We start from the raw sequence: 17,349 nt of genomic DNA, 5'->3' as shown, positions 1-17,349 counted from the left end.
AGGCAATTTAGATAGACTGAATTTTTCTCCTTTTTTTTGTTTTCACATGGATGTGTCTCATCCTAAAGCTGATTGGAACCCAGTGATTATGAAACTCGAATTTTGGAAACAGTGAAAATTTAAAACTACCGAAAAAATCCTAAAAATGCCTGCCTGCCTGCCTTCTTTGGGAAATGGGCTGGGACAAGACATTTGCATTTTCTTCTCTTGTCGGAAGGTGGCAGTGGGAGGCCCCAGATCTGCCAGTGCAGCCTCAGGAGGGTGTCCTGGGATGGGGGTGTTGATCTATGAGAACCACGAGTCCCTTCTGCTAAATGATAGGATGCAGAAAGCATCCTATCATCTGGATCCTGGAGATGAAGAAGAAGTGCGTTGGCTTGGGATGCTCTTCACCGCATCCCAAGCATGGTGACACCACAGCTTTCCTGTTCCAGTTTTTTAACACTGACATGGATAAATAGTTTTCCATACATCTGATGGAATTTTGCTTCCTGCAACTTGTGGTCAGTGGGCGTCCTCAAGGACACCCTAGCTCAGCCTTCTCTTTGACCCTTTTTTTTTAATGTCAGATGCTGTTAGGCCCCCTGAGCCCTCTCTTCTCAGCCTGTTTCCCAGGCTGAACAAACCCAGCTCTCTCATAACTCCTTGCATTGCCTGTGGTCAAGTCCCTGGCCAAACTGCATGAAAACTTGGGATCACAAAGGTGTAGTGGGATAGCTCACATAAATTGAGCGCTACCACGGATGGACACAGACTGTTTAGGAAGGGCAAGCAGGAAAGGTGAGGAAGGGGAGTTGCTTTGTATGTGAGAGAGCAGCTGAAGTGCATGGAGTTCTGCCTAGGGAAGGGTGAGGAGTCAGCTGAAAGTTTGTGGGTCAGGCTGAGGAGGCAGATCAGCCTAGGTGATGTTGTAGTGGTCGTCCAATACAGACCACCTGTTCCGGAAGAAGCAGATGAGGACTTCAGATCTCACATTCACAAGTCCTGGTCCTCATGGAGGGCTTTCACCATCCCAATATCTGCTGGAGGAGCAACACAGCAGGGCAGTGGCAATCAATGAGGTTTCTGGAGTGCACTGGTCACAACTTCCTGATGCAGGTGACTGAGGAACCAACACGGAGAGGTAGTATCATGGACCTCATACTTGCAAACAAGGAAGAACTTGTTGGGGATGTGAAGGTTAGGGACACCCTTGGCTGTAGTGACCATGAGGTGGTGGGGTTGAAGATCTTAACACTGGGGAGCAAGATGAAAAACAGCATCACATCCTGGAGTCAGCATGGATTCACAAAGGGGAAATTATGCCTCACCAGCCTGATAGCCTTCAATGATGATGTGACTGGCTTGGTGGATCACAGAATCACAGAACGGTTAGGGTTGGAAGGGACCTCTGGAGATCATCTCATCCAAACCCCAGGCGGGTTTGGAATGTCTCCAGAGTGGGAGACTCCCCCACCTCTCTGGGCAGCCTGTGCCAGTGCTCTGCCACCCTCACAGGAAAGAAGTCCCTCCTCATGTTTAGATGGAACTTCCTATGCTCAAGTTTGTGCCCGTTCCCTCTTGTCCTATCACTGGGCACCACTGAAAAAAGACTGTTCCCATCCCCCTGGCACCCTCCCTTTCAGGATTTATAAGTATTGATAAGATCCCCCCTCAGTCTGCTCTTCTCCAGACTAAAAGCCCCAAGTGCCTCAGCCTTTCCTCATCAGAAAGATGCTCTAGCTCCTTAATCATCTTTATAGCCCTTTGCTGGACCCTCTCCGGCAGTTCCCTGTCCTTCTTGAACTGGGGAGCCCAGAACTGGACACAATACTCCAGATGTGGATGATGCGAGAGAAGTGGATGTTGTCTATCTCTACCTTATTATGGTTTTCAACACTGTCTCTCACAACATCCTCATAGACAAGCTGACAAAGTAGGGGTTAGATAAGCGGGCAGTGAGTTGGACTGAAAACTGGTGGAGCAACTGGGCCCAAAGGCTTGTGATCAGTGGCACAAAGCCCAGCTGGAGGCAAGTCGCCAGTGGGGTACCACAGGACTCAGTGTTGGGGTCAATACTGTTTATCATCTTCATTAATGACCTCGATGATGTGGCAGAGCTCACCCTCAGCAAGTTTGCAGAGGGTACAAAACTAGGAGGCATGGCTGATACAGCAGATGGGGGTGCTGCCATTCAGAGGGACTTGAACAGGTTGGAAAAATGGGGGAACATCAGGAAGTTCAGCAAATGGAAATGCAAAGTCTCACATCTGGGGAGAAATAACCCCAGGTACCAGGACAGGCTGTGAGCTGATTAGGATAGGAAACAGCTTTGCAGAGAAGGAACTGAGGGTCACGGTGGACATTCAAGTGGCACATGAATCAGGAATATTCCTTTGTGGCAAAGAAGGTAACCAGCCTCCTGGGCTGCATTAGGCAGAGCATTGCCAACAGGTCAAGGGAGGTGATCCTTCCCTCCTTCTCAGCACTGGTGAGGCCCCACGTGAAGTCCTGTATCCAGTTCTGGGCTCCCCAGTACAGGAGAGACATGGAGAGAGTCCAACGAAGGGCCACAAAGATGATGAAGGGACTGGGGCATCTGTGCTATGAAGAGAGGCTGAACAATTGGGGGCATTTCAGTCTGGAAAATAGAAGGCTCAGGGGGGATCTTATCAATGTCTGTAAATACATGAAGTGAGGTGCAAAGAGGATGGACCCACGGTCTTTTCAGTGGTGCCCAGTGCCAGGACAAGAAGCAAAGGGCACAAACTGCAACACAGGGAATTCCACTTAAACACAAGAAAAAAACCTGCCTTTAAGTGTAGTTGAATGCTGGAAAGGGCTACCCAGAAAGGGCGTGGAGTTTCCATCTTTGATGATACTCAAACCCAACTGGACACAGCCCTGGGCAACCCGCTGTAGTGACTCTATTTTGAGAAGAGGGGTTGGACTAGACAATCTTCAGAGGTCACTGCCAGGGTCAGTCATTTTCTGATTTGTGTGAATTCTGCTGATGGTGAGGCTGAGCGTGTTTGCACTCCTCTGCTTTGTGACAAGTACTCATGAACTGGTCTTGTCTCCCATGGACCTTCCTTTGCCTTGTTGCCAGGATCATCAGACGGGCTGAACTGCTCACCTGGCCGGGAAATATCACCACCAGGCTGCTTCCCTCACCTTTATCAAGCACAAATGCTCCAGGGTCCAGAACCTTTTGGTCAGAAACTTTTGTCTGAAATCCTCAAGTATATGGAGGTCAAACCTGGTGTGTTTCTTAGAGCTGGTGGGAGACGGGTTGAGATTATCACCTGGGCAGTGGAGATATCTTCAAGACACAGGTTTTCTGCTGACTTGGGCAGTATGAATCTGAGAACACTAGTACAAAGACATGTGGGTATTTCCAGCTTCAGTGCCAAACGCTGGAGTATTAGAAAGAGATGAAAAAGGCCGGGAGGCAAAGCTCCTTCCTTTCAGTCAGGTCATTTACTGTTTTACATGTGTTGTCCTTGTTCTTCCAGTCTGGGTCAATGAGAAGTGACTCAGATAGGAAAGTATCTCTTGTTCATTGGATTAAGTCTTGAAGGAACACAGGGGATGATTAAAGCAGGTGACAGCTAAGCTGAGCAAGTGATTTACGTTCCTGCATCATTAACAATGCCTTGGAAAGCTGCATGGAGCAAATAATCTCGAAACAAGTGATTACTGCCTCAGTCAGTCAGAGTTGATGGGAAGGGAAAAGATACCAGCTTGGAAGCTAAAAGAAGAAAAGGAAACCAGAAAAACTTGATAGGGAAGAAAGCCAAATTCCCACTAGTTATAAATATATGATCAATCCTTTCTCTGCACATTATGAACAGAGAGGGAGAACACACTTTAGTAGTTATCAACTCCTGTAAGATTCCCCCACAGGACCACTGTATCCATATGCTGGCCACTGGCAAGTGATAAATATGAAGGTCCCACCCAGAAAGAGTTAAGTGCTACATAGAAGTTACTCCAAACAATAATAACCTAGAGATAAGAAGTACTTACATTGAATTCAAAGGGGGAAAAAAAAAAACAGGTTGAAAAAAGAAAGAAAAGCAGGTGAATTGTTACATGCAGGGAACAGAAGTCGTTATAAAAATAAATCATCTTGTTCCCTACCTTCTTGTCCTGGTGAATATACAAAGCCTCACTGATTCTCAGGCACAGCACACAACACACGGCTGGGGCAGAGGGACAGCTATAGTGAGGTCTGGGGGGAATATGGGAAGAGCAGCAAAGTTAAAGAAACCCTTCATCCTTGCTGTCTGGTCTGATCTGTCTGCCCCAGGTCCTGTACTAACCAGTGTCCCTCATGTCCCAGCCCGCTACAAAGGTGGAAACCAACGTGGGGAGAGCTGCCAAGCTTTCTACACCCATCTGCAACCCCAATCTATAGCAGACTGACCTGCGACCAGGTGTGAAAGTCACAACTCTCTGCTTAGCTGGATGCTTTGAACCTACTTCTCCCTGCCCATGGCAGGAGGGTTGGAAGTAGATGATCTTTAAGGTCCCTTCCAACCTAAACGATTCTATGATTCTACTTGTCAGATTAAGGGCAACTTCCAACAACTTGTTTCCAGGAATTGCCTGACCTTTATATGCTCAATAGGCTTGAGAGAGGGCTGAAATGTCTTGCAAAGCTGTGCCAATATAATGGTTTTAAAGCCAGGCAGAGACATGTTGGATCTTGGCCATACATTGTAAGGATTTGTAGTAAAATCAATTAGTAGGAATAAGGCTGCTGTGACTAATGAGTGATGCCTGAGTGGAAATGGCTCTAGGAGAGCTGCAGGGTTGGATTCCTCATGCATTATTCATAGGGATAGGCCAGATTCAGGCTTGGCACTGTTTAGTTTTCACTTTGCTTTTCCAGGTTACTCCTTAACTTTTAAAGATGCTCCTCATGGATGGAGGAAATGGAGGAGGATATCTGTTTAATTCCTCTCTTTTTGGTGTGAAGAGGCTTCAATCTCTGGAGAATTGTGGTTTCTGTGAGAGGCAGATGGGGGACATGAGGTGTCAGAGTTCATGGTAATTTAATCCCTGGCACTCTGCACACCAGGAGTTTTACTGATTAGACCAACCCATCCTTGCTGTTGGCTTCATTAAGTAGCTTTCATCATTGACACTATTTTGAAGCTACGAGGAGAAAACGGAATTGTTTGAACAAATCTCTTTAGCCTTTCTAACACATAGCTTATATTGTAGTTACGGTCAATCCTACAACATACAGCAACTTTATATCTAGAATGGGGAAACAAGTTAATTTTCCAAGGTCAGCCAGCAAATCCTTGACAGAGCTTAGAATAAGCCTCTGTATGTGGCTTTCAGGCCAGCACTCACTCTTGTTGCTTCTAGTAACTCATGCCCCTCCTATCAGGGTGGCACAAAAATAGCAGACAAGCAGTGATGAAAAAGGAGCATTAACCAGTGGTTAAACCATGTGGAATACAATGCTGGCTCTATTTCTGGAGTCGTTACTACCTTGCTCCGTAAGCCTAATTAACACCTCTGCATCTCAGCTTCCTTACGTCTGATTTTGAGACAATAATATTTACTTATATTACAGGAGTGTTTGGGGGTTTAACCTACTTGTAGGTGTGCAGCAAAAGCTTAGCACTGACTTATGACACTGTCATGTCAGCACCCCTCCACATCTACCTTTGAATCCAATCATCGCTCTGGAAAGCTGTGGGATTCCTAGGTTATTTATAAAGAGCTTATTAGAATCAAGAAAATGAAGAGTTTAAAATCATAGAATCATAGAATTGTCTAGGTTGGAAGGGACCTTTAAAAACATTGAGTCCAACCACCAACATAACAACTGCTAAAACCACCACTAAACCATGTCCCTCAGCACCACATCTACATGTTCTTTAGATACCTCCAGGGATGGTGACTCCACCACTTCCCTGGGCAGCCTGTTCCAATGCTTGACAAACCTTTTGGTGAAGAAATATTTCCTAATATCCATCCTAAACCTCCCCTGGCACAACCTGAGGCCATTTCCTCTTGTCCTGTTGGACTAGATGATCTCCAGAGGTCCCTTCCAACCCTGACCATTCTGTGATTCTGTGAGTCTGTGAGAAGCGACCAACCCCCACCTTGCTACAACCTCCTTTCAAGTAGTTGTAGAGAGCGATAAGGTCTCCCCTCAAATGGTCAAGTCAAAAGGCTCTCAATCGAAACCAGTGCCTTCACTTCTCTAAGCACACATGCAGCCCAGGGTCCCCAAAACTCTGCCCTGGAGGTGGATGGGCATATTTTAGGACTTCCCAGCGGGACCTCCTCAGCCTGGTAATTAGGCAATACGAGACCTCCTCAGCATGGTAATTAGGCAATATAAGCAAGTCTTTTGGGAGGTTACGGGATTTGAAGACTGTTTCCAGCGTCATGCAACCGTTGGAGGACTGCTCACATCAGATGAAGTTGCCTCCACCCAGAGACTGTCGTAGCTGGCCAGGTAGGATAGGCAAGGGGTTTGGCGTGGGTTTCTCAGGCTGACAGTAAACATTTCCCTCTGAACTTTTCCTTTTATTTATGATAACAAACTCCTCTGAAATGCAGAGTTCTTGTACTAGCCTTTGAACACATACACTAGAAAATGTCTTTTTTTTTTTTTCAAACCACCTTGTGGGTTGTTGAAGCAGATTTATACACCTTGTGTCTTTTATTTTTTTTTTCTCTCTGTAGTTAATGGAAAACCCCCAACACAATAGGCTGTGATTACCCACGAAAGAATAAAAAGGAATTCAGTAAAACGCTGTTTGGATATTCCTGTTAATTCTTATTATTTCTTTGGTGACTTGCCAACACTGCAAAGCAATTGCATAGGGTGTGCATAGAAGAAACATTTCAGGCAATGCTTGAAGACTCAGATAAGATCAACTGAAACCATAAACAAAGGAGGTATGTTGTCACCTTCCCCCCCAAAAAACCCAACCGTCCAAACTGAAGGAGGGCACGGGTTTTAAGCAGGGTGTTGGCATATATTCTTCCATGCAAAATCTTATAATGTAATGAAGATCACATTTCAGCTGTGCATGTGAAACCAATCATCTAGCACACATTGTCTGAGGCCACTTAATACCAGAAACCAGAAACCACACCCTTTTCCATGTTTAGCTTTGGTTTTTTTTACCTAAGAACAAAGCAAACACGATCAGCATGTCTCCCCTTTCTTAACATGATTATAAAATTCTCTGCTGAACATGAGGAATGCCAAACCAAGAATATACCAAAAATGCCTTTCCCTAGATAATTTTGGGCTGGAAATAACTGGTGAACTTTCATAATCTACAGAATGACTGTATCATGGAGGCCACGTGAAAACAATGGGTCTGAATTCCTGAGGGTGTAGATCACCCAGAAGTGGTGTTTGTAAGCGAGGCAGGGCTTGCTAAAATGATGAGACTGTCACGGGAGCTTCTGCTTTGGAGAGATGAGGACTGGGTTGTTTATCTGGGAGTAAGAGAAGACCGTTTGCTTTTAACATTTCAAAAAGTCGAGTGATACTAAACCTGAATAAAGTTTCTCTAATGGTACAAGAGATAAAGGTGGTGGGAACATCTCCAAGAACATCTTTGTTTCAGCTTTCCCTCCTTTCTTTCCTTATTAAAAGTGTGTGTTGAGGGGGGCAATGGGGCATAACCGCAGAAAGGCTCTTCCTTACCATTTTTTTTGGAATCTCACAATCAAACTTGCCTGTCACCCATTGTAGGAGGATTTACTAGCCTAGGGCTGGCCTGAGGCACAGGAAAAGCAGGCAGGTGCCTCGGGCAGCAGGATTTGGGGGTGGGGAAGCCAAGGTTTTTGGAAGCAAAGAAGTTGTGGGCTTGCTGCCACACCTGAGAGAAGGTTGGCTCAGACCCAAGTGGCTTCTCCATGCACCGACCTCCCTGAACAGCTCAGGGTAGGGAGCCTGAGATAATCCCTTGGCCCAGACTTTCATGGACTGGTCCTGTTATCTTACCAGTGCTCCTGTTGTCTAAAGAAAAGGGTTAACGGTCACAAAAATTCCAGGTGTCACAACCAGGTGGGTTTGTGTAGTTGGTGAATGGGAGCACAGGCATTAGACCTTGGCGACGCCAAAATGATCTTAAGCAAAGAGAGTAGGAATTTTGAGATAAAAGAATGGTAAATTTCTGCTTTCATATGCAAAGTTAGGAGTGAAGGATGACTGACTAATCATTTACTTTACTGTACTTTCTTCTTTGTTGTTATTTGGTATATAAGACACGGCTTATTTCTCGCAAGGTGTGCCAGCGCTGCGAATTATTGCTTAGCACCCATTTCTGCACAGAACTGGAATAAAACAAATATCACAACTCTGTGTGTCAGTTGTTTTTTGCACACCGGGTAAAGAACCCAGATTTGAGACAACACTCCCACCACCTGTGTCTTGTAGAGGACAAGGAGAGGAGAGAGGGAGATGGCATGGTTCTACCCACAGCCCCCTGAAACAGCTCGGGGAGAGGTTTTACAATACCAAAACCCCAACCGTGCTGTTTCCAGTGAGTAAGGGACTGCAAGTCAACTTTCCACTTCTCCTGCAGATAAACTCTGGCCCCTGCCGAGGGTAAAAACACAGAGGAGAAACGAACATGGGGTTTAACTGCTTGCTGTTCACAGCTAAAGATGCTTTTTTCCCCAAGGTTCATGGAAATCGCCCAAGTCTCTCTAAGAACTGCACAAAAGAAGAAATATCAACAAGCTGCAGGGCAAGGCACGGACACTGGGATTATTTAATACCCCTGGGTTTGCACGTCATGCCTAGGCACAAAGCACCCAGCTTAAACAAGCTCAGCTATTGTCCACCATGCAAACCCTCATTTTCTTCTCCAAGGAACATGAAAAGAGATGACGGTATGGCAAGAGGTGGGGCCTGCTTTGTAGCTCATTCAATTCATTTATAGCTCAATCAGACTCGTTTTTCCAGTAGAATTGGATCTCGGGTCGGAATCGGTACATGGCAAGCCACCAGGAGGAGGTGTCCCATTAAAGCCAGTGGTGAAGAGCTGTGGCAGCCCAGTGACCAGGCGACGAGGGTCTGTGCAAGATGAAGGTGTTTCTGTCTCTTCTGTTGGTTGCCATTGCTTGCGTCGAGTTCGGTAAGTTCCTGCTCTGACTTATCCAAACTCCTGCAGAAGATGCAGCATGACGCGATGGGGTGCATCCCGTTCCCTCTGAAGTCCATGCCTCCCACTTTGAGCAGGTTTCAGAAAAAAATCTGTCTTTGGAATATTTCCAGCCTGTCAGATGTTCAAGATCATCGTGGTCTTGTTGGCATTGTTAGTTCAGGCTCTTTAGAAAGTGTTACAAGACAAAGTGTGATTATATCGTGTCATTTCTTTAATACAATTTCCAGCTCTGTTTTTATGGTTCTTGTTCAATCTGACTCTCATCTTCTGTTCTTGGGGTTTTTTTTTGTTTTTTTTTCCCCGCTTTTTTTTTTTTTAATATTTCTGTTCCTGTTTTGATATTTAACCCTGAAGCCGGCTAGCCAGATTAGTGCAGTGTATGTAGCGGCTCTCTCTAATTATATGTTGCATATGTGGTTTATTAAACTTCAGCCACTAGAAGCGGGAAAGATGGGCTGGGACACTAAGCTGGTGGCTCAGATACTCCAGAGCTGATGTTTCCAGCTCTGTTTAGTAACACACCGTGGTTTGCATGAAGTCAAAGACAATTTTGGCAGGCCACCTTCAAAACAAACAACTGTGAAGTGTTTTGGGGATTTTCCTCATTTTCAGAAGGATTTGAGAGTTTGTTACCACAGGGAGTGACCCCCACCATCCTCCCTTCCTCCCTTTTGTCCCCGTTAGGCTACCTGCCACCTTGCTGGAGGTGGTAGGCTTGAAGCACACGGTCAAGGTGGGCAGCCAATAGCAGCCTGGTATTGGGGGTGACCCATCTGGGATATGGAGGTAGGGAACAAGCCCCATGAGTCCAGACTGTACAGGGATGCCATGCAAACCTTCCCCCTCTATTTCCATCAGCGGGATTTAGTTGTTTCTCCTCCATCACCAACTCCATGAATGCAGACACAGAGGGGTGTTTGGGATACGAGTGTTTTCATTCCCTAGGAAGTAGGGAATGCCCTCATTGCTGGGAGTCTTACATGAGTGTTGATGCCATAACCTCTGATGGTGGAAGGTGACTGCATAGTGGAAAGGTCACCCTGGCACAGACTCCCCATCCCTTGATGTTGCCACCAGAACGACTTCTTGCCTGAAAACTTATTTTATACTGACAATCCCCAGCTCAGAGTTGGTGATATGCAAGGTAAGTCCTGTGCAGGGTTAGTGTAGGAGCTGTGATTGTTGATTGCGATATTTGCACTCTCTGCACAACTCTTCCAGATCCAGGCAGTGAAGGGTCTGCTTTTAACTGTGCTTGGCTGGGGTGTGGAGCTAAATTATAATTTTTTCCTTTGTATTTATTTCCTTCTTATGTAATGCCTTTTTTCTTCCTCCATCTTTGGGTCTGCAGAGCGGATTCTGCAGGGGAGAGAAAAGTAGCTGGAGAAAGAAAAGGGGTCTGGAGGATTTTTGGGGAGAACAAAGCTGCTGTTTGGAGAGGCAGACCCAGAGCTGGAACAGTAGCCCTCTTTTTTGTGTAATGCACTCACTGTCCTGTTACCTCTAAGACATGTGTCCTGGTTCTGGTCACTGGTAGTCCAAAGCCTTGGGGTGTTTGTGCTGTGTCAAGATCAAGGTGAGCTTCACATACTCACCACAGCTGCTACAGCAGAGATGAATCATGACTGGTGTCCAGAGCAGGAGACATTTCCTTTCATCATTACATCCTGTTCATTCTGGAGATTCATGTCTGCTTGTCAGGGGAGAGACAGCAGTTCAGAGAGGAACATCATTATTTAATAAAGGAGAGAAGGGGACTTTATAGTCAGATCTTCTTAAGGGACGGGCAGGAATCTGAAAGGCAGAATGCAAGAGGAAAGGAATGGGGTGGGATACAAATTTGGTCTAGGATGGACTTGCCAACCTAATTTTGCCATCCTACTTAATAAGACCTTGTCAAGGGTTGGGTAGCTGGGGAGCAGAAGCTCCTGCTGTGACGCAGTGGTGCCACATTTCTCCCTTCTGGTCCTTCCCCACTTCCTTGTCTCATTCAGGTACGTGTAGTCAGGATGGATGCTTTGATTTGGTGGGCAAACACTGGTAGATTTTGGAAATTTTGTAGTGGGCTTGGCAAGCAGAATTTTCTTCTGCACACTCTCTCCTCTGCAAAGCTGACCATAAACCATGACGTATCTGCAGCTCCTCCAAGCTTTCTTCTGGGCATGAATAGAATCTCTGTAATTTTTGCATGTCCTGGAAAGACAGTCAGAGTTGAAGGATGGAAGATCTGCCAATATCCAAGTGAAGCTAGCAAAATCCCTTTTAAGAAATTCCAAGATTTTCTGCTTTTTTATCTAATCTTTTGCTTTCAGCAGTCTAAAAAGAACCAGCTATAACTGCACTGAAATATTTTAGCATTTTATATTTACATCTTCTTTTAAAGAAGGTTTGTAATATGTCTGTATTCCGTTTTATAGTGTAATTTCATTTTTAAACTGCTGCACGTCTGCTTGTTTATCTGTAAGTTCATAAGCTCTTAAAACAAAAGGGGACCACTACAGTCCTGTTATCTTCACAAATATCTATCTTTCACAAATAGACCAGACAGATATTCCAAATCTTGCCTGAAACAGGGCTTTTACACCACAGGTCTTTAAGTCTCCAAGTCAGGGTGTTTCTTCCCTGCTCTGTGAGATGCCAGCTGACTATTGCTGCTGAAGAGTTGCCTTATTTGCAAAAATAAAGTTGTTTCCTTCCAGCTTTTGATTATTTTACCATGTTAAACAATTCCTAATCTGCTGTCTTTTCCATCTCAAAAAAAGCCACAACCCAACCTGTAGCTACAGCTGCTATTTAACATATTTAGCTGTGTTTGGACCTATTAGTCTCAGTAAGGTTAATAAATGTACTGGGTTTGCCCAAGTTCTCTTAATTTGGTGCCCCTTTGTGCCTATATCTTTTGTTTGGCTCTTTTTTTTTTCCTTTTTTTTTTTTTCCTCTTTTTCCACAGAGGAGCACAAATGCTGTGGCTTTGACTTGTCCAGTGATGAGTATCATGAAACCTGAGAATAACAATGAAGTGTCCTCCCTAAAGATGTATTTGACAGCTATCGAATGTAGAATTAATGCAAACAAAACATCAGTCCACAATGGGCAAAACAGAATAATAACGTTTGCTTGGAATACAAGCAAGATAATGGCTGTGTCTTTCTGTAAAAGTTCTCTTTCCGGCTTACTAGTTAGGGCAAAGTTGCATTATCTATTTTCATAAGGTGGCTTGCTTGCCTGAGCCTGCAGTTATGACACCCCATTTTAGGCATGCTGAGATGAGCTGAGTTGTTTTTCTTTTTCAACGGGGTTTAAAGGGATTTCAGCTGTGGTGTCACACAGATGGGGCAAGAACTGCTTTCCAGACCAAGGAGGGGCTGCTGGGCTGCAATGGTACCAAAATGCATTGCTGCACCTGTAAAGCACACACATTCAGGTGTCTGCTAGGAGGTGGAAGAGGGGACCTAGATCAAGCGTTGGGTTCTTCAGAAAGACCTGCAGAGAGCTAAGTGCCCTGAAAATATTGTCCAAAAATGGCTTCTTTGGTGATAGGAAATATCAGACATTATTTTGGCTTGATATCTTTGGCTTGGAGTGCTCTGGATATATTGCAACACAACAATCTGGGCTCTTCAGTGTCTCTAAAAACTCTTCATCTCAAAAGACTTTAGGCACTGAAGGACTTGGGCTGTGGTTATTCTGCATGACTAGGAGCTAATTGGCACCTACAGGCTTGCAAGTGGTTTTTGCAGCTCAGCAGGGAGGTGATGAAGAGCACCTAGGAACTGATGAGTGATGAGGTAGGGTGAGCTACCTTCACTGGTTTTGGGGAGTTGGGTACCAAACTACATTTTTATGGTCTGTGTCTAGAGCAGTACAAGTCCCTAGGAGTCTATTATTATGGCCGCTGTTATCTTTTTAAAATCACTTTTTGCACATTCTTCTCACAAAACCAAAATCTCAGGACAGGGGAAGGATTGTGCTTAATTTGTTTTCACGGCTCAATAAATTTGATGGAGGCAGTTCCTTACCTTTTGGACACTGTCCTACCCGACAGCTCCTAGTCTTTGGAAAGAGCTGACAGAGTGGACAGCACCAGATGAAATTCTCCCTGCTGCAACTCATATTCAAGTCTGACTTCTCTGTGTATCCAGATCCTTCACAAAGGGGAAGTCACGCTTGACCAACCTGATACATTCTATGATGAAATGGTTGGCCTGGTAGATGAGTGGAGAGCTGTGGATATTGTCTACCTGGACTTCAGGAAGGTCTTTGACACTGTCTCCCATAAAATCCTCATAGACAAGCTGTTGATGTATGGACTGGATGAACAACCAGTGAAGTGGATTGAAAACTGGCTGAATGGTCCAGCGCAGAGGGTGGAGATCACTGGCACAAAATCTACTTGAAATCTAGTAACTTGAGGTGTACCCCAGAGGTCAATACTGGATCCAGTTCTTTTTAACGTTGTTGTTAATGATCTGGATGATGGGGCTGAGCGTACCCTCAGCAAATTTGTGGACGACAACTGGGAGGAGTGGCTGGTATGCCAGAGGGTTGTGCTGCCATCCAGAGGGACCTTGCCAAGCTGGAGAAATGGGCTGACAGGAACCTCAGGCAATTCAACAAGGGGAAGTACAAATGTCATGCACCTGGGGAGGAACAACCCCGTGCACCAATATATGCTGGAGGCCATCCAGCTGGAAAGCAGCTCTGCTGAAAAGGATAGGGGTGTCCTGGTGGACACCAGGTTGAACATGAGCCAGCACTGTGCCCTTGTAGCAAAGAAGTCTAATGGTATCCTGGGTTTTATTAGATGAAATATTGCCTGCAGGTCAAGGGAGGTGATCATCCTCTCTGCTCAACACTGGTGAGACCATACCTGGAGTGCTATGTCCAGTTCTGAGTACAAGAGAGACATGGGCATACTGGAGATAGTCCAGCAAAGGGCCGCAAAGATGACGAAGGGACTGGAGTATCTCTCCTTTGAGGAAAGGCTGAGAGAGCTGGGACTGTTCAGCCTGGAGAAGAGAAGACTGAGGGAGGCCTTATTAATGTGTATAAATACCTAAAGGAAGAGAGCAAAGAAGATGGAGCCAGGCTCTTTTCAATGGTGCCCAGTGACAGGACCAGAGGCAAAGGGCACAAACTGGCACACAGGAGGTTCCCTCTGAACATCAGAAAACCCTTTTTTACTGTGCTGGTGACTGAGGACTGGCACAGGTTGCCCTGAGAGGTTGTCGAGTCTCCATCCTTGGAGGTATTAAACATCCAGCTGGACACAGTCCTGGGCAACTCACTCTAGGTAATCCTGCTTGAGCAGGGATATTGGGCTAGATGACCTCCAGAGGTCCCTTCCAACCTCCACCATTCTGTAATTGTGTGAATTTGTGAGTCTGTGACCTCTTTCTGAGGCTCTGGTAATGCAAAGGCAAGGAGAAAAGCAAATGAAAAGTAAGAACAGAGTTGAGGTAAACCAGCTACAAGCATGTTTACACTCCTGTGGGAATAACACAGATTAAAGGAACTTGGGGATGTGGTTGGCTGGCAAGCAGAACAATTAAATACTTGTCATAAACATGTGAAGCAGGGCCTATTGACTAACTGTGATAATGGTTAAAATAAAAACACCTTGCTAATTGCACAGTTGAAGTATTGGACTTCTCCTGGGTCCATGCATGTCTTAGCTTGCTGCTGGCACCTGGGGCAAAATCTTCAAAGAATTCAAGTGCTGAGATGTTACATCTTGCAAAGGCTGTCTGCTGGCATCCATCCACCCCACAGAGTAGTCAGCCCTGTCTTAGGCAACCCAATTACCCCCACAGTGATAAGGCAGAAGCAGGTGGGCCAAGCTGCTCATCCTCACTATTTTCATAAAATTGCTCCTGTATTATTTTTTTGTTTTATCACCCCCATCATTTTTGTTGGTGTTGGGATGTCACAGCACTTTCAACCCATATTTACTGCATGTTCTAGGGTGCAGATCAAAAAATTAAGTAAAATTACTCTTAAACTCTCTTGTGGACTACTTAAGACCTACCTACACAAAAAACCAACCTACCAACCCCCTGATAAAAAAGCAAGAGCAGAAGGGCCATCTTTGTGCCCCAAACTTGCAGTAGCCTGGTGTTGATAGGACTTTCCTGTACCATGGGGTCTTCTGTGTGTGTGGCTCGGTCTTGCTTGAGGTGTTACAAGGGGTCTGAACCCACACCTGAGACTGTGTTTTGACCACCAGACTACTATATTTCTCATTCCCGTTGATACAAACACCTTTTCCTGTCCCACTCCTGTTCTCAGTGTGAGTATTTTGGAAACATACCCTCCCCAGAGGTACCTGGAGGGGCATGGACAGGATCTAGTGGTCCACACTGAGGCAAACCTCATGTTTTTCCTCCTTGCAGCGCTAACCTTGCAATGTTACACTTGCCAAGAACCTACCATTGTTGATAAGTGCCTGACGATCCAGAACTGCACGAAGAATGAAACCATGTGCAAGACAACCATGTATTCCCTGGAGGATGGTAAGGGCAATTACTTCTTTATCCATATTTTTAACATGAGTCAGAGTTTCTGCAGTGAAGAGTGATGGTGTGGGTAGCAGTATCTTTTCTCACTTAAATGTATAAGCCTGGAAGAGAGCTCCCGCGGGGCAGAGAACAGTCTCCTGCTGTTGTGGAAAGCAGACTTCATGTTCAAGCTTATGGTTAATGCTCAGTGTTGAGTATGGTTAGAAAAAAACCACGTTGTTTTAGGCTTGAGGCATGGAGCTAAAGAGTCCTGGCTCTTCAGACCGTTTGCATGACTTGCAAAATGGGTGTGTGTTAAACAGTGCTCTCTCGACCTGAGAAATGGTTACGAAAGCTGGGTGGAGTAGAGAGACCAAGAGAGATGAGCCAATCTCAGTAAGGTGGGAATACCAACTTTTGGTCATTTGAGGCAAAATAGAAGTGCCCTTGAGTTCTCTGGAGCCCTCAGAAAGGCGTCATCAGTCTGACTGGTGACCTGCAGGTCATAAGCTGTCCAGATAAAGAAATGCTCTGCAAAGATGGAGGGTCTCTCTTTTGCATGGTTCCGCTGATAAGGCTCTGGTTGCACATGGGAGAGGCAGAAGATAGTGAGAGAGTCAAAGCAGAGGCAGAAAAAGTGCCTAGTTGACCTTCTGCAGCCTAAAACTGATCCAGACAGGACACAGAGGATACAAGGTGCTGTTCAACTTGCGGCCACTCAGTGGGAACTGTTTTCTATATTCCTGGTAGGAAGTAGACCAATTGTGTTTGAACTGTAACTAAGACTTTGATGGTGAAGGTGACTAATGTTTCACTAGGGACAAGGAGAGTTGTCCTCCATTCCTCTCATTCCTAACTGTTCCTTCTTTCTTTGTTGTAGTTTATCCCTTTGTGGGAGTCTCGACGGTCACCAAGATGTGCTCTTCTGTCTGCATCCCATCCGATGTGGATGGGATTGGCATGACGCGCCCCGTGTCCTGCTGTTACTCTGACTTGTGCAACACTGATGGTGCAGCTAGTTTGAGGATCAGCTTTTTGGCAGTTGGGATGCTAGCAAGTTCCCTTTGTGCCCTCTTCTGGACTAGACTGTGAGGAGTTGATGAGGAGGTCTTTAATGCTGAAGAACCCAATGAAGAAGACAATAAACCCCTGTCAGCCCAGCTTTCTGTTTGGATGACTCATGGACGACCCTCAATAGCTTCCAGAAATTGCTTTTTAGTACCCGCCTTTTTCCCACAACCAAGAGAAAAGCAAAACTCTGGAAGTCCCAACACGAATTTTTGAATTGACCCTTCAATAACTCCCACAAAACTAACTATGGAGTTTCTTTGCTGTGCTGGTTTGGTTGGTTGGCTTTGAACTAAAAAATTCTGCTGTATGAAGTATATTTAAAGCAAAAAACCTTGCGCTAAGAGCTTTCCATACCTCCTTAGAGCATTTTTTCCACCAGATGTTAGCCAGCAGAATAGCTGAATTGATCAGTGTTCTCAGATGAAATTCAATTATGTGACAGGTCCTCTCCATCCCACCGTTTTGTGCTGGTTCTTTGTTCTGTCTAGATCTCCTTCTTTCTACACAAGAAATTAAGGAGACACTTCTGTGTCCAAAATATGAGGCAGGAGACTAAAATTCCCGTGCCAGTGATCTGATCTAAGGAGGCTAAAATCTCTTGTTTTCTGTACCATTTTGAGCAGAATAAAAAGAATGTT

The 17,349-nt window shown here is 45.3% G+C and overlaps 1 protein-coding gene across 1 annotated transcript; it reads left to right on the top strand.

Moving 5' to 3' along the window:
• Window positions 1-9,061: 9,061 nt before the first annotated feature.
• LOC104283990 (ly6/PLAUR domain-containing protein 2-like) lies at window positions 9,062-16,732 on the top strand. The gene is made up of 3 exons (XM_009882249.1): window positions 9,062-9,113; window positions 15,536-15,655; window positions 16,521-16,732. Exons 1-3 carry the CDS (start codon window positions 9,062-9,064, stop codon window positions 16,730-16,732), a joined length of 384 nt encoding a protein of 127 aa, XP_009880551.1.
• The last annotated feature ends 617 nt before the right edge of the window (window positions 16,733-17,349 follow it).

The sequence above is a fragment of the Charadrius vociferus genome, unplaced genomic scaffold (genome assembly GCF_000708025.1).
Source record: "Charadrius vociferus isolate BGI_N301 unplaced genomic scaffold, ASM70802v2 scaffold393, whole genome shotgun sequence".
NCBI lineage: Eukaryota > Metazoa > Chordata > Aves > Charadriiformes > Charadriidae > Charadrius > Charadrius vociferus.
The sequence above is the reverse complement of the archived record's forward strand: the minus strand, read 5'-3'. Positions and strand labels throughout refer to the sequence as shown.